This window comes from Pituophis catenifer, unplaced genomic scaffold (assembly GCF_029215685.1).
Source record: "Pituophis catenifer annectens isolate HBS135680 unplaced genomic scaffold, rPitCat1.0.hap2 SCAF_11, whole genome shotgun sequence".
Classification (NCBI taxonomy): Eukaryota; Metazoa; Chordata; class Lepidosauria; order Squamata; family Colubridae; genus Pituophis; species Pituophis catenifer.
The window spans coordinates 4956572-4980366 of NW_027256891.1; the positions used below are offsets into that span (position 1 = coordinate 4956572).

At 38.5% G+C, this 23795-nt stretch overlaps 1 protein-coding gene across 3 annotated transcripts; it reads right to left on the reverse strand.

Moving 5' to 3' along the window:
* Positions 1-4000: 4000 nt before the first annotated feature.
* Positions 4001-23094, reverse strand: LOC139322737 (cysteine-rich hydrophobic domain-containing protein 1-like). 3 transcript variants are annotated; one of them, XM_070951943.1, is made up of 7 exons: positions 23011-23073; positions 22886-22950; positions 14987-15041; positions 10559-10714; positions 8937-8993; positions 8236-8295; positions 4001-4649 (listed from the first exon to the last, which is right to left on the reverse strand). In XM_070951943.1, exons 1-7 carry the CDS (start codon positions 23071-23073, stop codon positions 4599-4601), a joined length of 507 nt encoding a protein of 168 aa, XP_070808044.1. In that variant the 3' UTR covers positions 4001-4598. The 3 variants fall into 3 exon arrangements, with proteins under 3 accessions (XP_070808044.1, XP_070808042.1, XP_070808043.1); XM_070951941.1 differs by having other exon boundaries at positions 22886-23094; XM_070951942.1 differs by lacking the exon at positions 8236-8295 and having other exon boundaries at positions 22886-23094.
* Between the last annotated feature and the right edge of the window lie 701 nt (positions 23095-23795).

Below are 23795 nucleotides of genomic sequence, written 5' to 3' on the forward strand. Positions count from 1 at the left end.
AGAATGCCACAGATTCTTGAATGATGACTATGGGAAGGAGGTCACTGTAGCTGCCTGAATGTTTTTCTTCAAGAACACACAAAATACTTAGGAAGGCTGGATTCTGCTTTTCCGTAGAAGGGGGAAGAGGAATTGTTTGCAGGATTCAAACTGAACCAAAGCCACTATAAACCAGGTTCTTGGAGGACTACACTCACAACTTTAAAGGGAAGTGTGTGGCTAAAATATCAGTGCAATTGTTCTCTAGATATAGCTTGAAGCCCTTAAAGGTGCTGAGAAAGCAAGCTTACAGAAGTGTGCTTTTGTTCAAAAGTGAAATGCAAGTGAAAAGCCGTATCATGAAATTATACCCACAACAGTTATTTAAGCATTTATTTTTTTTACAAAATCTTCAAGGCATGAGGTCCTATTAAAAAAAGTGGCTATTACTTCATAAAGTGTAAGGAAACATAATTAAAATGTATACAGATTAACAAGGAAGCTTCATGGATTTACAAATTATGGTTATAGCCATAAACAAAAATTCACAAAACTGGCAAAGTATGAATGTATTATACAACATTGTTTCCTAAACTGTTAAATATTTACACTGAATACCAACACTTAAGATCTTATTGCTCAATGCTAATATTTTCAGGCTAATGCAATTAATTAGCATGATACTGAAATACAATATTCACATTTAAGCATACAATTTGTGTGTTTAATCAAGACAAGAAAATGGATGGCTAAATTTATTAGAGTGATAAATTTATTGAAAACTTTTCTGAGGTTTGGAATGAGACAGAATAAAGAATGCTTACAACATAATACATCGGCATGAGGGATGTTCCATTCATTTTGATTTTTGCAGAAGTGTGCAAGAATTATACTACTCTCATACTTATCTTTGTTTCCCAGTTTTGCACAATAGGTAAAACTAATGACCAATCTACTCATCACACAAAACATGTGGAATGTTATACCCAGAAACATTCTCCTACATTAGCAATCTTTGTATATATGACGGAATAAATTAAGAGAAAGCATTAATATAGTAACCTACTTCTCGGCAAACTAGTTTTTGGGGGGGAGGGAGAGAGCATTCATGCATATGATAAACCCTGTGACATTTTATAATGAACTCTAAATTTCTTATGAATCAGTGGTATAAAGTCAGGATTCACTGCTTGGGGTTCTCTACGTTCTTTGCTTTGTTTGAACAATTCCAGACACTTTCTCCACCCCTCCCCCACTAGAAGCCTACAAAATAAAAAAGAAAAGTGATTTCAAATATTGTAACGGCCATCTTGAGGGGCTCATGGAAGGAGTAATTCAAAGCTGGACTGCTGAGCTTCAGAAAAAAAGAATCAGCACAAAGCCATGGCAGAAAATAAGGAGCTGTATTTCCAAATTTTCTACAAGCTCCCCAAAATTCTGAATGCATTTTTCAAGTCAGAATGGCAGAAACCACTCTTAAAATTAATTTGCCTCCTCAAGAATTGGGCTCAGAAGTTATTTACTTTTAAGGCAACCACTGCTCTATTTTACAGGCTTTTACATATTTATATAATCTATACCCATGATCAACACAGAACACTGTCAGAACTTCACATACCAGACCATTTCAAATGACACCTCAAGAGCCACAGGAACAAGCAGCAGCTTTTCATCAGCTTTTCTTGCATCTTAGGGCAAAGTGAAAGGACCTGTTTCCCATATTCCACTGATGAATCCTGGGGCAGGAATGGGGAATTTACACTTCCTAAAAAACCCCCCAATTAGTACTGTAAAGGCCTTTGAAGCTAGATTTGCCCAAAGCACAGAGTTTGGGAAACAGTAAAAGTGTCACAACACGTTAACCATTTATTACCAATCAACAACACTGAGCCACATTTGCTGCAGTAGACACATCTTATTTGGCACTTGCATACCTGAGAAAAGATGCAAGTATGGCCCCTTTAACAAACAAAGGCTGGGATTCTACAGAGTGTAAAAATTGGAAGTATTTTTTTTACTACAGAATTAATTCTACAAAGAAAAGAAAAGCTGAGCTGGAAGTCAGTCCCATTTATGCCTACGGAAGCTGCTTCCACCTAGAACGCTGGGAAGGATGGTCGTGGTGGAGACAGATAATTCCTACATCTGGATTAGGAGGTATTAAGTGTTGCATTTAGATACTGATAGGATTGGAAAAGCCATAATGTTTCTTGGCACAATGTTTAAAAGAATATTGACATAAAATCTCCAAGCAAACCTGGCTTGGAAGGTGCAAGGTGTTTTCAGAAAGTGCTGAAGACCTATCAAAGTAGACTTTGCTAGGATGAGGGCAAGGATGATCTGTGGGGTAACACTCAAATGAAGCTGCTCTTGCCTCAGTAACAACATAACTGGAGTATGTATACTATACAATATAACTCGGTAGCAACAACATAAGTAACACATGCTAGAGTAACCTTTTCAGCAAGGCAGGATTTTTAACACTATTTGTGAAAGAACAGGCTCAACTTCACCGTGCGTCATATTGTTTTAGGAAAGTGTGTTGCTCTTCAACTCTCTTACGAGTCTACAAGCCTTACGATCCAAGGTATGCAGCCAAAAAGATCTATGGATGATTTTTTTTCTTTAATTATTCTATAAGTCTTACACGAGACATTTCCTCTGGAGCTTGGAGAAGAAAATAGCAATTCAAAGTGCCAGTTTGCAAACTGGCAACTGTGTTGAATTTATAACTTGCTAATAAAAGTTTTTGAGGCGATATTTCCATGGCTATTTTGTGATGCATGCACACAGCACCCAGGAGCAGAGCCTTTCCCATTTACCTAATCATGATGGGCAACTCTGTGCATGCATGATGTACAAAATTACAGGAAAGATGCATGTACTGTGATGTCCACAACAGTTGAATTAATGAGAAGGTGCTTATTTATACTGGAGCTCTGATGCACAGGTCTTGCTACCCATCAGACTAAACTTGCTTGTTACAGGGTTTGCAAACGCAAACAACTGAAATCACAAATATTCTCAATTCTCTAACGTTTTAGCTACATAATCGTTAAAAAGCACTGACTGAAAGAACTACAGTATCTAAACCGAGAACATGAGTCAAGCAGATGTACAGTATATCAGATGAATTTTGTGGTTCTTGATTTCTGGAACTCTATCCTAACTAATTTACTTCTATAATCTCTTAAGTATAACCAAACAGCAGATGAGAAACTATTGGCACACAGCCTTAGAACAGGAGGATCTCAAAATACTGACCTTGAGAGCAAGTTTTAGTTTCCTGCTATTTCAGAAATACTTTCATGCAGATTTTGATGTAATACTTTACGTTTGTGAAACTGCAGGGCTGGATCCAATCTTACTAATGTTAAAAGGAACTGCAGCCCGACAGATTTGAAAGACATGTGATATTAAGAGCAGAGACATGGAAATGATCTAAACATCAGATAGACAGACCACTGTTTCTCAACCTTGGCAACCTGAAAATGTATGGACTTCTACACATCTTCAAGTTGCCATGGTCAGAAACACTTGTAACTAACATGAAAATGTAGGCCACCAAGCCATTTAAAAAAAAAAAAAAATCGCCTTCCATTATAGGGGTCCCAATAGTTTTCTGGCAGAATTGTTTAGAGGCCTGCTGTGCTTAAGCCATGGGCTTTGGAGTCTTTGGGTTACATATAAATTCAAGGAATTACATCTTTAATTTTTTTTTACCAGCAATTTCATGGAGCAAGAATTACAATGCATCTTTATGTTTGCTTAACAAACCGCACCTGAGTCCAACTTTCAGTAGCATCTACAAAGCCCTCATGGCTTCACCATGTGGCACATAAATGGCCAATACAATCTGAAAGGTACACACAACATCAATTGTAACAAATCTATGCAAAGCCATAGGCGTTATATCACAATTCGTAAACCTTGGCGTAATACCACACTTTATATTATACAATGAGGTAATATTTACATACCCAGCCCTTTCCCTTCCCCTCCCCCCCCACCCCCCAGCAAAGAGAAAGGAAAATGAGCAACTTTGCAAATGAAAGACGATAGCACTGCTGTTCATTGTTAATCTCGGGCAAAGCAGATCATCAATACAGATACGTAGGATATTAATTACTGTATGCTAACCTTGATCATTCCTTTCAAGAATTCAAAGTGCCTGAAGATGCAATTTTTCCTCCCTTCATGGTGCCCTTCGGATGTGTCAGGACTGCAACCTCCAGAAGTCCCAGTCAGCACACCTGGAGAACACTGGTTACATAGATCCAGGGAGAGTGTTTGCAAGACTGAGTTTTGGAAATGAATAAGGCAGCATGTCAGAACAAGACTACAAGCAGCACTGATATAAGATTATCTCCATAGTGACCATGTTCATCAAGTATATTATGCCTTGGGAGTGCACAAACAAGCCTTAGCATCGCAACCTTTTTGAAAGTGCAAACAGTTTTTTTCTTTAAAAAAAAGTAACCCAGCAATGAAGATACTCTACTGACAAACACTTTTTCAAAAACAGTATCAGAGCAAAGTAGATAATCTTCTCTTCAATATCCCTTACAAGGCACTACAGGTAGGATGTGACAGGTAACATTGAAAAGTAATACTGCTCCTCAGTCAGGTCGAAAGATAGGGTATTTTGGTAAGAATTCTATGAGTATTACCTATAAAAAGGGAGAAACACAAAAGACACATTAAGCAATTCAGTTCTTCTGGGAATGTCAGGAAATGTTAGAAGCTGGGGTGCTTGGCCAGAGAGTTGAGAGTTGCTTTGTGCCACGTTGGGGCTCACCTCTCTGTCTGGTTTACCCAGATTGATATTTCAGAAAAGGATCTTTTTCCCTCCTACCAGCAATTACACCTGGGATCTTGGTAAATCAAGCCCTCTATAACCTTGGAACTTCTAACCACAACAAAAATGTTCTCCCCAAACATCAAAAAGTCATTCAATACATGTTATGTTAGAAAAAAAGGGGCTTGGCTTCTCTTAACAGAGTTTGAGGAGATAGTTTTCAGTTGCACAAAGAGGTTGGCTTCTGGATACTTGTTTGGTTTCCATGTGTTTACTTTCCCCTAGGTGGCACCAACAAATCAGGTTTAAATCTTGGGATAGATACTTCCTTGTTGAGGTTAACAGCTCAGCTCCTTAATACTATTTAATGAGGAAGAACAAAGCCTATCTATCATCAAAGGAGCAAATCTCCCCCAAAAGGCAAGATTAAACTTGTTTGACAATCTGCTGAAGTTTTGTGCATGTCCACATTGGACTTGCTATTGATGGGAGTCCAGTGAGTAATATGTAGCTCAGGTTCAGTGGAACCAATTCCACTGGAGAAATTTTCTGACAGTGAGAACATTAATCAATATAATAGCTTGCCTCCCAGAGCTGTGGGTGCTCCATCACTGGAGGTTTTCAAGAAAAGGTTTGTCAAGCAACGATTTGTCTGGGATGGACCAAGGATTCCTCCCTTGGGCAGGGGATTGGGCTAGAAGACCTCTGAGTCCCTTCCCGCCCTGTGATTCTATGTTCTAATTCAATTCACAGTTACTTAGCATTTTTATATATATAGAAAGCAGCAAGTAATTTGATACAGAAGGTATCTGAGCACATTTTCATAAAAGCAAAGTGAGGAAAATCTTGACTCATCCATTCAGAATCCCAAGAGTGCTATAGTACTTTTTCGACATGTTTTGATTACAAGTCACTATTGAAATCCACAAATCTAAAAACAAGTGATGGGTCCTCCAATATCCTTCAGGGCCAGGGTGATATTCACTTCTCTATATTCAAGAATACTTAGGGAACAGCAAACAAGCAAGAGGAGACTAAGTAAATTCAACCAAAAGACATTTATGCTTTAAAAATGGAAAACAGACTGTTGTGTTTATAAGCTTGAACTCTGCACAAGATGCCCTCTGAGACGAGGCTGTGATCTAGCCTATAAAGGTTCAAAGCAAGTACTATGGATAAGTACTTATTTTAACTAAAGTAAATAATGCTAGCTAGTTTAGGGATAGTTATTCTGAAAAAAACATTTTGTATTTTAATAAACTAAGATAAGAAAGGACAATGAGCAACATAGTGAAGACAAATTTGAAAGAAAATCAGCTGGCATTTTTGACATTATTCAGAATGAGTACAGGTTTCCTTGTGCATATGTCTCACTCAAAAGTATATAGCCGCCATGTAAACAAAGAACTATGTGGCAGGCAGAAGGCCGCTTGTATAAAGGCACTTATACATAAATTTTATGTTGGAAATATTAATTTTGTCATATTGGTGGACATGTTAAAAAGCTACTTATTCAAAGGACTTTAAAGATTAACACAATTGAGACCAAAGCTCTTTCTTTTAGGACTGATGGACAGAAGTGGGAAAAAAGTCATGGAACTTTGTTTTTGTAATGATAACTGACATGAGATTAACTGACATGAGATTATTGTATGCTCAAAGATGGAAAGTTTTGGCACTATCCACAATGAAGGAATGATTGGTGAAGATGATGAAACTTACTATGATGGCTAAAGTGACTTATTTGATTGTTTAAAAAAAAGACAATATCTATTTTTATTGCTGAGTGGAAAGCCCTTATGGACTTTCTGTGTATAACAGAAAAAATGAACTTATTATGGTTTCTGTATTATAGAAAGAAGAGAGATACGACCATAAGCAAGAGGTAAATTTAAAATTTTAGCTATAACTGCTACAAAGAAGAAAGTTATTTCTTGATATCTTTTTCCTATTTTTGTACTACTTTTGTCCCCTTGTATTTTTAGCTTTCTCTTTGGTTTCTTTCTTTTTCTTAAATTAATTTACCATATTTTTCGGTGTATAAGACACACTTTACGCCCCCCGCCCAAAAGTGGGTGGAAATGTCTGTGCATCTTATACAGTGAATGTTGCCGAAGCCCCGCCCACCCGTCGGCCCCCACCCTTTGGCCTCTGCCTCCCAGCAATTTTGCCTCCTTGTAGCAAACAGTCTGGTCAGCTTCAGCGCAGCCTGATTTAGCACGAGCAGCTGATTGGCAGTTGGATCTGCCTCCTGGAATACCACCTATCACCTGTTCCAGGCTGCGGGGATCGCCACCGCCCATCGCCGTCACTGTCCATCACCGCTGCCGCCTATCTCCGTCACCTGGTACAGGCAGAAAATGGGACAGGTGGAGGTGGAAAATGGGGTGCGCAGAGGCAGAAAATCAGGCACGTGGAGACAGTGATAGACGGCAGTGGCGATGGGCAATGAGTGCCGATGGCGATCCCCCCCAGCCTGAAACAGCTGATAGGTGGTATTCCAGGAGGCAGATCCAACCAACAATCAGCTGCTCGTGCTAGATCAGGCTGTGCTGAAGCTGACAGGGTGTTGGTCCTACTGACATGGTCCTTGCTGGGAGGCAGAGACAGAGGCAGTTTTTTTGTTTTGTTTTCCTCCCCAAAAGCCAGATGCATCTTATAGTCCGAAAAATATGGTAATTAGTTTTTAATCTTCCCTTCTTAAAATATTAAATAAAAATTATATATTTAAAAAAGGGGAAGGGGAGCGGGAGAAGATAGATATCTTTTCTTACTGTACTTAAACTGCTACAACTTGAGTACTGTAAGTGGAAGCAAATGAGTAGAATGCAACTAAAACCTGGAAAGATAATACTAACTTGGCTAGCAGCTAGTTTTGATTTTATAAGTTGGTGTATCTGTTGATTCCATTTTCAGATGAATGACTGCGCTATCCTAGGCATATCCTAATACATAAATACATACATATATGATCACATACATATTCCTAGAAAGTAGAATTATGTCTCCAGTCACTAAAGACAGGAATGAATTAATCAGAAGGTGAAAGTGATACCTTGAAACTGATACAGGTAGTCCTCGATTTGCGACAATTAAGCTCCAAATTTTTGTTGCTATGTGAGAAAATTTGTTAAGTGAATTTTGCCCCATTTAGTGATCTTTCTTGCCACAGTTAAGTGAATAACTGCAGTTGTTAAATTTCTAACACAGCTGTTAAGTGAATCTGACTGAACCCTTTGACTCTGCTTGTCAGGAGGTCACAAAAGAGAATCACATGAGCCCAGAATACTACAACGGTCATAAAGTCAATTTCCAAGCGTCTTAATTTTGATCACCTGACCATGGGGATGCTGCAACGGTCATAAGTCATTTTTTTTCAGTGCAGTTGTAACTTCAGTCACTAAATGAACTGTTGTAAATTGAGGACTACCTATACTGATAACTTCAACAATACTTACATATTCCATCATATTGCTAGTTTCGCATTTCCGTTTACTCAACTTCCAATGCAAGCCAAGCTTAAAGAAGAAAAACCACATTATCACATACCACATTATCTTAACAAACAACTCTTTATACTGACAAACAAGGCTCTGTGTCCCTTTGACTTATTTATTAAAGTTCTCCTATATATGCTGCCCAGCACAAGATTATTTCTGGGTTAGCTGTAAATCAGCCTCTAAATCAGTCTGCCCTTGAGATATGGAGTGTGGAGTGCAATTCCTATCAAGTAAAGCATAATGGAATTCTAATGCTGCATATCTGAAAGACATTAATTAGCAAAAAAAAACCTCCAAAAAACCCACCCATTGTCTATGTATAGATTTTTCTCAGTACTTCAACAACATTAGAAACTTCAGTCAGTCAGCTAGGACAATTCACCTCCCTAACAGAGATAGATATGAGCAAGCAACTGGTTTCAATCCCTTAAGAAGATTAAGACATCTGGCAAATAAATGAATCGAAACAGCAGAAACTTTTTCTATTTCTTTTAGTTAACCAGATGACCATTCACATACACCCATAGATCGGAGTTCCGGGATTATGAATTACTAATCAAAAGAGGTGTGATTTTCCAGTCCATACAGAATATTCTTTGATTGATTAAATGAAATATATTATTTGCTACCATAAATAAGGCAACTGTTCCTTGTATTACCTTATGATATAATCTGTTATTTTCCCATTCTAACAACTTCTGAATAGATCTTCTTGTCTAGGAAAAAAAGATTACATTAGTTTTTTAGCATTGTCACTGACCAGAATTATACACAATTTTATAAAAGGGTTTAGAGACTTCAGGTAAAAATACATTAAGTATTTAGCATCAGCTAGGAAAAAAATAAAATGGAGGAAACTAAAGTGTATTATAAATACAATTATTTAACTATGAAATATAAAAACTTAAAATTCAGTCGTAAGTTTGTAAAACTGAATACATTGTTGAGATGGTCATTTATATCTTCCCTCTGTTGTCGTTTATATTAGAGTTCCCCAACCTTTCTGGCTTTGTGGACTGGGGGTGTGTGTGTGAGAATGGATGGTTACGCACGAGTGGCGGAAAGCGTGCGTGCCCACCGCTCATGCAAATGGGGAGGCCCATGCACATGCACAAGCTCACTCACCCCCTCTGCAGCCCTGTTCCGAATGGCTGAAGGCCTGCTAGTGGGCTGCAGGCCTGGGATCCCTGGTCTATATTTTTTGCTTTTATGATATTTATTAATATGGATTTTTAAGATTTGTTGTTTTTTATCTGATTGTTGTTTGCCGCCCAGAGCTGCATTCAGTGGAATGAGCAGCTATAAAGGTAGTCCTTGAATTATGACCTCAATTGAGCCCAAAATTTCTGTTGCTAAGCGAGACGTTTGCTAAGTGAATTTGGCCCCATTTTGCAACCTTTCTTGCCATTGTTATGTCAACTGTTGTTTGTCCGCTTCAAGGTGCTGGTTCTCACCTATAAGGCCCTACATGACTTAGGTCTGGGATATTTGCAGGACCTTCTCCTGCCTGCCTCTCACCGTCCTGTTCGCTCACATAGGGCTGCTCTCCTCCGGGTTCTGCCGGCGAGCCAATGTCGTCTGGCGGCGCCCAGGGGTAGGGCGTTCTCTGTGGGTGCTCCCACCCTCTGGAATGAGTTGCCTACTGAGCTCCGGACGGCTCCTGATCTCCGCTTCTTCCGTCGGGACCTGAAGACTTGGCTGCTCAAGCAAATAGGCTGACTCTGATTCTGGGTTTTATTATTTATTAGTTAATTTGGTTTAAAATGGGATTTTGTTGTACATGTTTTTAACTTGTGTTCGCCGCCCTGAGTCCTTCTGGAGAAGGGCGGCATATAAATACATGAAATAAATAAATAATAAATAAATAAATAAATAAGTTTGGTTTCCCTATTGACTGTATTTGTTGGAAGGTTTCAAAAAGTGATGATATGATTCCAGAACACTGCAAGCTTTCCAATTTTGATCATGTGAGCACAGGGATACTACAATGGTTGTAAGTCTGAAAAATGGTCATAGGTCACTTTGTTTTCAATGCCGTTGTAACTTCAGTCACTAAATGAACTGTTGTAACAGCTTGGCAACTGGCTCATGATGATTGCAGTGTGCCAGAGTTGTATAATCACCTTTTGCGACTTTCTGAGAAGGATGAATATCTTGATCTCTATGACCCCTTCCCCATGGACACATCCGGCCCCCCCTCCGAAAAACCATCTTTGCCTGGGCAACTAATAAGCCACTTAGAAGAGAGTGAAGAGCTGCACGGGCTGGTTTGCACACTTACTCTTTTATTAAGACAGACGGCGGGCCAGAGGCTGCATCCAAGCGTGCAGCAGCAGCATAAACAGCCACAAAGGAGCCATTTTACAGTGATGGGCAGATTCTTCCTTAAACATGCATTCACATGACTGATACTGGTCTTGAATTCTTCAGGGGCAACCTGCAAAAAAAAAAAAAGGACCAGTGGTGACTCCGCATCGGGAACTAAAACCTGTTCTATATCTAAATATACACATATATCTCATGATTTGTTGTCTATGGAGATTCTCAGTCATTCAAGTCCATGGTTGCCCCAAAGGTGCTTTTTCAAGCAGCACCTGGACTTTCTGTTTTTTCTTTGAAGACGTCTCGCTTCTCATCTGAAGAAGCTTCTTGGATGAGAAGCGAAACGTCTTCAAAGAAAAACAAAAAAGTCCAGTTGCCTCTTGAAAAAGCACCTTTGGGACAACCATGACCTGGATGACTGGGAATCACCGCAGACATCAAATCATGAGATATATGGGATATCTCTTTGGGATATCTCATGAGTTATTTTTTTTAATTAAGAGTACGATTTGTATTAATTTTAATCAATCTAATTTTTTTAAGTTTTGTCTGCCTACACCAATGGCCTAAATGTTTTGTTAATATTGAATCTAATCTTTGGTGAACAAAAAGTGAACAATATTAGGGATGCATCTACATATGTTGACAGCCTGTAACTGAAATAGAATCTCCATAAATTCTTACCTGAATGGGAATAACAGGATAATAAAAAGAAAACAAGAGAATACTTTTGACCAATACTTTTGGTGACACTATGTTAATTCTTTTTTTCCTACTATTCTGTTCTAGTGTCTTATTGCAGATCCCTTCAATAGAAACCAAGAATCGTAAGAGTATAGCTATTAAAATTACATTGCAATCAACTCATCACATTTTTGCAAACCACATGAACATGCCATAACTTTTAGCAGACTGTTGGAGTTTATGTCATAATAAATTGGTTAAGCTTTGAGGCATTTTTACAGTGTTTGTGATGGGGAAGTTTAATTTTTCATTTATTTGATGGATTTCAGTTTTTCTAGGCTGTCCCTCTAGATTAGACAGCAGATGATACACAGATTACACACATCCAGCCACTCTTGACAATGGACATTTTTCATGAATCCCCTTCAGGATAGGAGGGAAAGACACAATCCCTGGTCACTCCATCCACCTCTAACTAGAGCAAAAAAAAAAAAAGTAGAATGTTGAGAATATTTGTAGCTCAGTTTGCAGGCTTTGGCAGGAGGCTGTTCTCCAAGCTTGCTATTTAGCTCCAGGACATTGTGCTACCAAACTAGGTAACATCTTCAGTGGGATTTGGGGCTGAAGTGTCTTGTTCATTTAAATAGGTCCTGGATGGTCGTTTGGTCTTCAACCAGTCACAAGACCTACTGACCACCCAGGACCCATATAAATGAACAAGACACTTCACCCCAAAACCTCTGCTGAAGATGTTACCTAGTTTGGTAACAAAACATCAGGGAGCCAAGCAGCAAGCTTGGAGAACATCCCCCTGCCAAAAGTAAAATACTTAAAACTTCTTCTCTATTTAAACTGTTTTCAAAGTGAAAAGAAAAAGCAGCAAATCACTGAGAGAACTCCTAACATGCTTTTATTTCAGGAAATCTTTTCTTGTACCTAAAACCTAGAATTATCCAGACCCACTGGGCCATTTTTTTGAACTCTGCTTCATTCTACAGCATGTCAGAATGCAGCCATGGAGAGGCCACATGATGGTCTATCCATATTAACAGCCATTTTGTGTGCCCTCTGCACAAACATTTTATGCTGAAAGAATTTCAGAAATGACAAAGGCTGTATTCCAAATTAGCAGAGGGAACTGCAGCTATTCCGACATGCAAAAAAATGCCATGGTTTCTTTTTGTTATTGTTCAGGAGTCTTTTTAAGCATCCTGTGATGTCGTAAATAAAATGCTATTGTTCTTTTAAAAAAACAAGCAAACCAGGTAAGCCCCCCCACCCACCCAGTACGAGGAGAGCTCTAAGAAATCCATCTGCCCGAAGAGATCAGCAGGCCTGCATTCTAAAGAGGAGTTGCTTTTTGCCAACCAGCCATAAAAGGGGTGGAGGGTGGACGGAAGGGTCATAATGTTTTACAACAGCAGGCAAGAGAGGAAGTGATCGCCCGAAAGCCAGCAGGCCTGCTCTGCTTTCTTTGACCATGGTGATCACAGCCCTATCCATCACACCTTCTGCTGAATCATAATACCAAAGGGAGGTTTTATGACTTGCACTTCCCTGCATTGCTCACTAAAGTCTGTATTGTTTCAAGATCAGAGCAGGAAGCTGGACTTTTCCCCTTAAGGATGACTAAACAGCACCAGGTGACAAAACTATGGAAGTCCCATTTAACACCATATTGAAAGCTTAACATTTTTATCAATAAGAAACCTCCCCAACAAAAGTTGAGTTGTGTGAACAGGCAACTCTAAACTAGGTGGTCAGGGCTGAAAGCTTAGCGTACTATTAAAATAATTAAATGAACAGAAAAGGGTTAGGGAAATTTGGAATGTGAGAATTCCCTAAAACTGAAGGTTGAAATGAGGTAATAACTAGGAATTTTTCTCTTGTTTTCAGTATTCTATTTTTCAAAGTCTGTGATATGCTTCAGTTGAAAAAAAGCCACGTTACTTTCCAAGAAAGAGTATGTCTTAAATTCCTGTTCGCATCTTAGACTTATTACCACCACCTACAGTAATAGAAAAACAATAACCAGCATTCTGAAATGCAGAGACCAAAGCATGGTTATACTGTAATTTGGGCTTCCACTTGAGAACAATTGACTTCATTTAGTTGGATTCTCATTTGAAAGAAGAAAACACTTTCAGATACGAAGATCTTAAGCTACTAATCCCAGAGCTGACTCTGAATTAGACCTAGAGCTGGAGTCTGACAATCAGTTGAGTTCTTACCTGAAATGGGTTCTTTAAACAATGCTATAATATGTTCAGTCTAGCTGCCACCATTGAACTATTTTTAATGTTGCATCAAAATGTCTGGCCGGGAAGAGCGGTTGCCAAGCAGAACAGATGCTACTAAGAGAATACACAAATGCACAAACTTTGCTATCTCTGACCTAGTTTTTACAAGATTAAAAATGGAAAGAAACCTCACTCTACCCTCAGTCAGTTTATGCCACGTTCCAATTTCTGGGTAGCTTTTGCTAGTGTTGTTTTCTGGGTAATGAAGATGTCTTAGAGAGTACAGGTAGTCCTCAACTTACAACAGTTTGTTTAGTGACAACAGCACTGAAAAAAGTGACTTACGACAGTTTCTCATACTTATAATCATTGCAGCAACCCCATAGTCATGTGATCAAAATTCAGACACTTGACAACCAGCTCATATTTATGATGTTTGCAGTGTCCCAGGGTCATGTAGTCATCTTTTGCTACATTTTGACAAACAAAGTCAATGGGGAAGCCAGATTCATTTAACAACCTTGTTACCAATTTAACAACTGCAGTGATTCACTTAACAACTGTGGCAAGAAAGGTTGTAAAATGGGGCAAATTCACTTAACCAATGTCTCACATAGCAACAGAAAGTTTGGGCTTAATTGTGGTCGTAAGTCGAGGACTGCTTGTATAATATGTGGAATCTGTATATAGTCTTTGGGGATGATGTCACTGCCCACAAATAGCACAGAGCAGGTCAATCAATGCTTCACTCGGCATAAGTTAGCACACCCATCAAATACATTCCAGCCAACATTTCTAAAATACTCTTTCAAGATAAATTCAATCAATCTGGCAGAGTACCTCCCATCTTGGTTGCCACATCAAATGAACACAACCTAGCCATCTCTATTAGAGATGCTGTCACAGATAATAGCTACGAGTCTACACTGACAAGAGAGTGATCTGATAGCCAAATGGAGACTAAAGAGTGTGTGTGTGTGTGTGTGTGTGTGTGTGACAGAGAGAGAGAGAGACAGGGAGAGAGAGAGAGGGAGATACTGAAGTAAGCAAGGAGAATGCACATCCTACACTACCCAACCATTTAATATTTGTAAGAAAACTTTAACTATATAAAGCATTCTAAACCCTGTTAAGAGTAGACAACTTCCCTTCTTGCACATGTTCTACTCATGGGAAAACTCTCAAATTGAAGAAAGGAAAACTCATAAGTTTGGAGGGGGGGAAGGGAAACAGATCCTGAGTCTAACAGAATGAAGGGCAGATCTACATAAAGGCTGCTCTTGAATATTTTTTTTTGAATCCACAGAAATCAGTGGCCATATCTTAGATTACACCTGTTTGTGGTCACTATGGATTATTTTAAGAGCGTTCCTTGATAAATGCAACAAGGTGACAAGGAAGTCAGGTTTAGGATCAAGGCAATTCCAACTTTCAGGTTTAGGATCAAGGCAATTCCAACTTACCTTCCCTGTCAGAACAGAGGGAAATTCTGTGTCAAACCTGTTGCTCAAGCCAAACCTTGAAAAAACAAAGAACAAAAAGTATTTCCACCGAACCTATAAAATGTTTACAACTTTTGTTATACCTATTCTGCATTCAAGATTATAATTTGCTATGGCTTTGTACCGCATTCAAATAATTTTTTATATAGTAAGGAGTATCCAAAACAAGAAACATGTACGTCTCTTGTTATTAGCAAGTTGTTTTAAAAATTACCAAGATAAATATAAATGGGTGTTTCTCCTTCCTAATGCCTGTCTATATAAATTCCATCAAATTAATCAGGTCTCGACAGATCTTTGTAGGAATTCAAATAAAGTTTGTAAATTATGACATAAACTGTTCATCAAGAACATTTTAATACACACTTCATCTTCTGACTTTTCTTCCACAAGTTAGTAAGAATGATGAAGGTTGTTGTGTTTTAACAGGGGAAACAAGAATCCTTCCAGGATAGGATCCCAAAGCAGTATAATCTTGACTTTGCAAGCTTTGAGCTAAGGTTAAAGAACCATATAGATGACACATATTATATACCCACAGATTCATTTTTCACTTAGAGAAAAGACTGAAAAACCTGTAGATATTTTGAGGTATACACATTACACAAAACGTAATCTCCAGAGCTTAATACTTTGCAAGGAATATAAAATAATATACAAACCTAAAGTCACAATACAAATGTATCTTGGCTTCACAATGGAAAGAGACTAAGCAATACAGTAATTTGCAGCACTGTCTATTAACCCTGGGAGGACCTCAGAAGCAGGATGATGAGTGTTATGTACAGTAGCATTATAAAATACAAAACGTAGGACATGTTTTATTGATTCAACCTCCTGAAGCTGCAAAGACAAAGTCATATACAAATATGAGCTACAAATATTCTCCTTTATTGGTACAAAGTCATATACAATACGGATTTTTTTCTGAAGTTCCCAATCAGAAGCAAAGAGATCAAAGTATTGCCCCTTGCCAGCATGAAGGACCTTCTATAATTGGAAACTGATAAATAACCTGTTAGCTTCAGAAAACAATGTGTTCCACTAATATTAGAAAAACCTGGAACCGATGACATAGTTAATAAGTAGTTCATGCACTTTATTCCTTATTATGGACTCTGGCATTATGCACCCCTAAAACTAGCTATAATAGGTAGTCCTCAACTTATGGCCCCAATTGAGCCCAACATTCTGTTGCTAAATAAGACAGTTGTTTTGCCCTATTTTAAACCTTTTTTGCCATAGTTGTTAAGTGAATCACTGCAGTTGTTAAGTGAATCATGTGGTCATAAAGTGAATCGGACTGCCCCCATTGATTTTGTTTGTCAGAAGCTGGTTGGGAAGGTTACAAATGTTGATCACATGACCCTTAGGACAATGCAACTATCATAAACGCATGCAAGTTGTGCCAAGTGCCTGAATTTTGATCACGTAACTGTGGATGTGCTGTGACGGTTGTAAGTGTGAAAAACGATAAGTCACTTTTTTAGTGCTATTGTAACTCTGAACAATCACTAAATGAATGGTTGTACATTGAGGACTATCAGTATAGAGAAATCCTTATTTCAGTACCTAGCTTCTAAAAAATATCTCCCAAACAGCCGATAAAATTTTTTCAGAATAATGGCAGCCTAATCTAAACATGGTAAAATTCAACCTCAAGCAACAACATTGAAAAAGAAGCTCCTAACTGAGTACATCTTTCAAGTTGAATATATTTTAATTTTCTCCATAATAAATTATTATATTAGCCTTGGTCTTGTTTGGTGCATAGCATTAAATTCTCAAAGTTTTCTTTGGAGCTTCAGCAGAAACAAAGAAGCCAATTTTTTTTTTTTTTTTTTTTAATTTGATTTATATGCCGCCCTTCTCCGGAGACTCAGGGCGGCTTACAATGCGCTAAGCAATAGCCTTCATTCTTTTGTATATTTATACAAAGTCAGCTTATTGCCCCCACAATCTGGGTCCTCAATTTACCTACCTTAGAAAGGATGGAAGGCTGAGTCAACCTTGAGCCTGGTGAGATTCGAACCTGCAGTAATTGCAGGCAGCTGGTCTTAATAACAGGGTGCCTTAGACCACTGTACTACCAAGGCTCTTTAAAATGTTTAGAATTTAAAATGTTTCCAACTTTCTATACCATTCTTTCTTTCAATTCAATGGTGTAGAAACTGGAAAAGAAGCGGGAATATTTTTTTTAAATGTTGGTATCATTTTAGCCTTGCTATGCTGCTCTGCCATATCAGAGCCTCCTATAGGAATGCTTAACTTTTGTCAGACTTGCCAAGATTATGACAAACATTGCATTACATTACATTGTAATTATATTATTGACAGCATGCACATTAAACTAATAGCCATCCTTTTTGTAGTATTTTCAAACAAATTTGGAACATACAACATAAATTTATTGTTGCTTCTTTAAACTATGTTAATATTTAGTGACAATTGAAGAAAATATAACGAAAAGTGAATGACTGAAAAGTATATGTTTTAGCACTGAAGCATCACAATAGAAAGAACTATTTAAGTACCTTCCTTTCCATTTTACTCAATAAATGCAAGTTAAAGGAATGGAAATTTTTACATAATCAATTCAGTAGGGAAATGGTCTATTTATGTACCATCGTCTCTGGAGACAGCCTTGAAAACCAGCTTCAATGTCAGGTTTCCTTGACAAGTAAAACCCATTAATTCCAAATGAGTGGGCTACCCACCATCTAAATACACTTAAAAGGATGAAAATGTAGTCTTGGAAACACATCCTATAAATAAGCCTATGAAAATGTTTGACCACCCTATAATGTCTATTTAGGAAGTCCATTAAACAAGGCATTTAGATACAGTACTTACTGTCCAATATTCTCATAGCTTATTGTGTGTAATGTGTGTTCTATAAACAAAATTGAAGTGCTGCTTCAGCAATTAATAACTTACTATAATTTATTGTCGATACAATAGTAATTTATTTGGCAATGAAATTGTTACTGTTTTCTCATTCCAAAATACACATTTTTAAAAGAAAAACTAGTAGTTGATTGTAAAATCTTAAATGACATGAGGCCTATTTTCACTCAGTCTACCATCCCAATGACACAAACTAACATTTATAGCAATAGCAGTAGCACTTGGACGTATATACCACTTCATAGTGCTTTACAGCCCTCTCTAACAGTTTTACAGAGTCAGCATGTTGCCTCCAACAATCTGGGTCCTCATTTTACCAACTTCATTTTACCGACCAAAACTGAATCAACCTTGAGCTGGTCAGGATTGAACTCCTGGCAGTGGGCAGAGTTTTTTTTTTTTTTTAATTTGATTTATATGCCGCCCTTCTCCGGAGACTCAGGGCGGCTTACAATGCTGCATTCTAACCACTGCGCCACCTAAAATTCTAAAATATATAATAAATGGAAATCATCACTGACTCAACTTCCAAAAAAAGATCTCATTACATCTGGGGGTCTCTTCATTGAAGGTAAAATCCACACAAAACACATGCAATCCAAGGCCACAGAGAATGCCTGCTGGAGGGCCCACCAATTGGGAGGTGTGACTGACCCTATCCCAAAACAGGCATTCTCCATTGGGGTTACCCACATCTAGAAAAGCTCCAAGAAGCAGAGGCAGCCCCCCTCTCCTGACCATTGGGACCACTGGAAATAAGTATGTATACACTCTGCTATTGGGTATTATTGTAGTTTATTGTTCATTGCACCAGGTGTGATTGTTATTTTTATACCCTGCGTGTGTTACCTTAATTGAAGCAGGTAATAAGTTCATAAGTTAATAAATAAATAAACAATAAGAGCTAATGGGTAACCATGTTAGACTTAATAAAGATGAGCTGAAGATAGAGCTTTGAAAGAAAACATAATCACGTACTTTATACCTGGAGAAACAGCAATGTCAAAAAGTATAGCCAGAATTTGAAAACAAGGGTTAACTGATTCAGTGCTGATTGGAAATGACTATCATTCTCCATCTGGATCATATATAACTAGAAGGTACCAACCAACTAAACAAACAAACAAGTAGAAGATACCAAGGTTTCAAGCAAAAGAAAAATTCAAATTCTATTTCAATATAATTTTTGGAAAGGTACAGCTAAAAAAAATGAGAATCAGTTTGCTCTAGTGGTTAAGCTCCCAGGCTAGAAACCAGGAGACCATGAGTTCTAGTCCCATTTTAGGCATGAAAGCCAGTTGGATGACATTGGGCCAGTCTCTCTCTCTCAGACCAACTCATCTCACAGAGTTGTTGTTGTGGAGAAAATAGGAGGAAGGAGTATTAAATATGCTTGCTCTTTGAGATATGTGCTTTGAGTTGTTTATAATAATAATAAAGGCAGGATATAAATGAAGCATTTGTACAGTTATGCAGCCATCTTGATACCAACTTTTCGTATCCCATCAAAAAAACCCTCTCAATTTACTTCTAAAAAAACTTTACAAATCCTGCATTTTAATCCAATGCCTTAGCAGCACACATTGAACAATTTACTTTACCCAACTTGCATTATCCTGATGCAATGGACTAAAATCCCCATCACCTTCAGCCATCATGTTTATAAAACATGCTGGCTAAGAATCAATACATCTGGAGGTCATAACAGGAATTTAAAAGAGGGGAGAGAGTGCTCTCAAAAAATTATATTTGAGATTCTTACCATAAGAGAGATAAGCATAAACTTCAAAATCATCTATGAATTAAAAGACACTCTGCCTAGTTAACTCATGCCAGAGCTAACAATATGTAAAATTCCAATGAGACTTACAGTACAGATTGAAACCATGTGGGGTTGTCTTTCTCCTCATTCTATTTTGCTTAACAACAGAACTGAACGAAAGTTGTACACAGTATTATTTTTAACAGAGCCTTTCCTTTAGAAAACTGGTCTCTCCTATCTAGCTGCACAATTCATTGTTTATCTACCCTATTTCCTGCTAAAGATGAAATTATATTGTTAATTGTATGCTAGTGTCTATTACACTACTAGAATCTGCTCAAATGATGCTAAGGATTACATTAGCTTTAACCAAATTCACTTGGTGAATTATTTGAAAAAGAGACTATGAAGTTATTAGAAATGTAGATGAGCCCCAAAACGATAAAGGTATGCTCTCTGGTTTAATTTATACCCTTCCAGAAGGAGGGTCATGAAAGAGAAAGCTTTCTTCAATATACCTTGGCATACAGATTTTTTTATATACCTTGGCATACAGATTTTTTTAGTTGAGTAGTTTAATTAATAAGCAATTTAAATATGGTTCAAATATTCTGCTCACATCTATATCACATTGTCCTTTTTATTATTAGCTTATCACAAAGTTGTTTTATGCAATATGAAGAGATAAATAAAGTTACATGCTTTGTAATTAGGTTTTTCATTACTGTCTCAAGCCGTGATCCAGAACTGGGTTGCGGGGAGATGAATCTACAGACTCCAAACAGTATGGATTGGTGACACCTAGAAATACTGGCAAAGATTTCACAGCAGTATAAATGCAGTGCTTCAATCAAGTGGGGGACACAGAGTGGTCTATTCAGAGGGCTCAAGAACTAACAGTATAGTTAGTATAATATGGAGAAAACACTGACAAAAATGAGGAAGTTACAGATAAAATGTAGAATATATTGTACCCCACAGAAAGGGAGGTAAGAAATGGAAATCATACATTCAGAGTCAAAGAATTCTGGGTAAGTTTTTTTTAAAGTACACAGAAAGTTCACTCTATATATAAATAGTTTTTTTTAAAAAAAGAGGGGTCAATGACCAGTGAAGAACTATCAAATCAAGATACTACTTGCTTTCATCTCTTAATGTAAATGCAATTTAAGAATAAAAATTAAAATACTTAATGAAGATATACAAAGCAAATAGATCTTAGTAAAAGAAAGCAAATGTCCTCTTAAAAAGAATGGGTTCAACAACAGAGCATTATAAAAAAGAAATATCATGTGAGCACAATTCAAAACATCCCATTTGATACATATAATAAGAATAAGTAATTCCAATTACTGTATTCCCAATTATTTCCAAGACAATAATCTTTGAATGGATAATGAAATAAATATCAAATGACAAAGCCGTTAACTTTTAACAAATAACAAAAGGACAGTTCTCTTACATTATTAAGTTATTTGCTTTACAGAAAGCAGGGCAAGATGTAAAAATAGACATTGTAACAAACAATTGCATTTAACACACATTCTATGATTACACTTGAAAAGCAAATGGGTTCCCTCTCATAATTAAAAGCGAACAATCAATCAGAGAGCTACCAATGTTTTTCAAATGGCCACTTTAGGATCACTTTCTATCATATCCCAGATTCACCATTTGGATAGCATTCACAACTTTTGAATTGTAACTCTGCTAAGTATCACCCAAGCCTTTGCAATGTCACACCCTCCTTTATTAATTCGTTTATTTGTATTGAGCCTTTATTTTTTTTGCAAATAATTCAAGGCAGCAAACACATCCAACATATCTTCCTGCTCCTATGTTGCTCCAGCTCCTTTTATAGATATCTGGTTCTGTTTTTATTTTTGTTCAATACAGACAATATTAAAATGTGCCCTCCTTGTCTGCAGTGCAGCATCAACCTCAAGCCCAAATGTTTGAGGCAAGGGGGGGGGGCACAACCCTGCAAATACTGGAGAAGAGTTTGGGGCTGCCTGACTGTTGGCCCCATGGGCCCCCCAGGGCTTTCCAGAGGGAAGCAATGACAGTGTCTCTCCCCATCCTATCACAGACACCCCAAAGGGCGAAAGTGCCCTAAGTGAGAGAAGGGGCTACCCTAAGGAAGGCTCTGGGGTCCTTTCAGCACAGGGTCTCCGCTGGGCTTCTTCCCATAGGTGCTCCAGAAAGCAAGTACAGGTAGTCCTTGACTTACGACCACAATTGAGCCCAAAATTTCTGTTGCTAATTGAGACATTTGTCAAGCGAATTGTGCCCCATTTTACCTGTCTTGTCACAATTGTTAAGTGAATCACTGCACTTGTTAAGTTAGTCACACGGTTGTTAAGTGAATCTAGCTTCCTCATTGCTTGTCAGGTCACAAAAAGGGACTACATGACCCGTGTCATTGGAACCATCCTAAATATGAATTAGTTGCCAAGTGTCTAAATTTTGATCATGTGATCATGAGGATGCTGCCACAGTGGTGTGAAAAAAGGTTGTAAGTCCCTTTTTTAGTGCTGTTGTAACTTCGGTCACTAAACGAACTATTGTGAGTCAAGGGCTATCTGTAGTCGTATTGCATGTTACGGTTAAAGGTGACTCTGAATTTTATTATTATTTTTAGGATGGCTTTCTACATGCTTTTATATTGGCTGGGGTTTTTTTTTTAAATGCTTCTCTTGCTCTTCTTTGCTCTCTTTATATTTTAATATTCTGAAATTGTCAGAAATGTATGAGACAGACGGCTGTATCCATTTGAGGAATGAATAAATAAATAAAATACAAATTAATAAATAAAAATACAAATTAAAATAAATAAAAAGCTGCTCATTGCCTGTCAGGCTGACTCCCTCCCCGAGGGTCCCTGGAAGATCCAAGGAACAGCCGCTGCTCAGTGAAAGACAGGCGCTCTGTACACGCTCAGGAACCCTGGGATTTCCGCACCTCATCTCACCCCTAAAAAAAGGGGGGGGGGTCGCGGGTTCCTCCACACTTCTGCCCCTCCTCTGAGGGTCCCGGCGCTCTGCACATGCCCAAGGGACCCTCCCCCTTCCACCCAACGCCCCCCCCGCGCTCTCTGCACGCGCTCAGAGGCACGCCTCCCTCCCCCGCCTGCAGGCCCCGCGGCCCCGCCCAGCCCGCCCGCACCCTTCGCCCCCTCCGCGGGTCCTTACACGGTGATCTGCCCGGCGCCCCTCACAGCCACGGGTTCGGGCGCGTCCCGGGGCCGCGGCAGCTCCTGACTCCTCACCACAGTCCGGGAGGCCTCCGTCAGCTCCTCTTGGTCCGCCGCCGCCGCCGCCGCCTCCTCCTCCTCCTCCTCTTCCTCCTCCAGTTCGTAGATGGTGTCGAAGTCCGCCATGTTGGGGAGCAGGACGCTCATCGCCCCCCCCCCACCTCGCGCCGCGCGCGGTATTGCGCAAGCGCGGCGGCGCGCTCGTGCGCGAGCCCAATGGATGAAGGAGCGCGCGCGTGGGGGGCAGAGGGAGGGAGAGGGCGCTCTCCCTTGGCGCGCAGGCGCTGTGGCCTCTCTCCCTCCTCCCTTTATTGTAATACATAATATTAGTATAATATAATATTATGAATCTCAATACATGCTATTATTTCAATGCAGTCCTATTTATTTATTTATTTATTTATTTATTTATTTATTTATTTATTTATTTATTTATTTATTTATTTATTTATTTAATCATATTTGTATACCGCCCTACTCCCGAAGGACTCAGGGCAGTGAACAGCCAAAATAAAATACAAAGACATACAAAAGTTAAGAAACTATTAAAAACAGATTAAATAATTTAGGCTCAAAAAACAAATTAAAACATCCAATTTATCTAAAAAACATTTAAAACCCAATTTAAAAGCCAATTTAAAAGGGAGATGTTATGGGATGTACATGATTTTAAATTGTGACGGTTCTATGATTTATTGACCATTCTAAGTTATGACAGCAGCACTGAAAAAAGTGACTTATGACCATTTTTCACACTTTGCAGCGTCACATGATTTACATTCGGATGCTCAAGAGGTGGTTCATATTTATGACGGTTCCAGTGTCCCGTGGGTCATGTGATCCCCTTT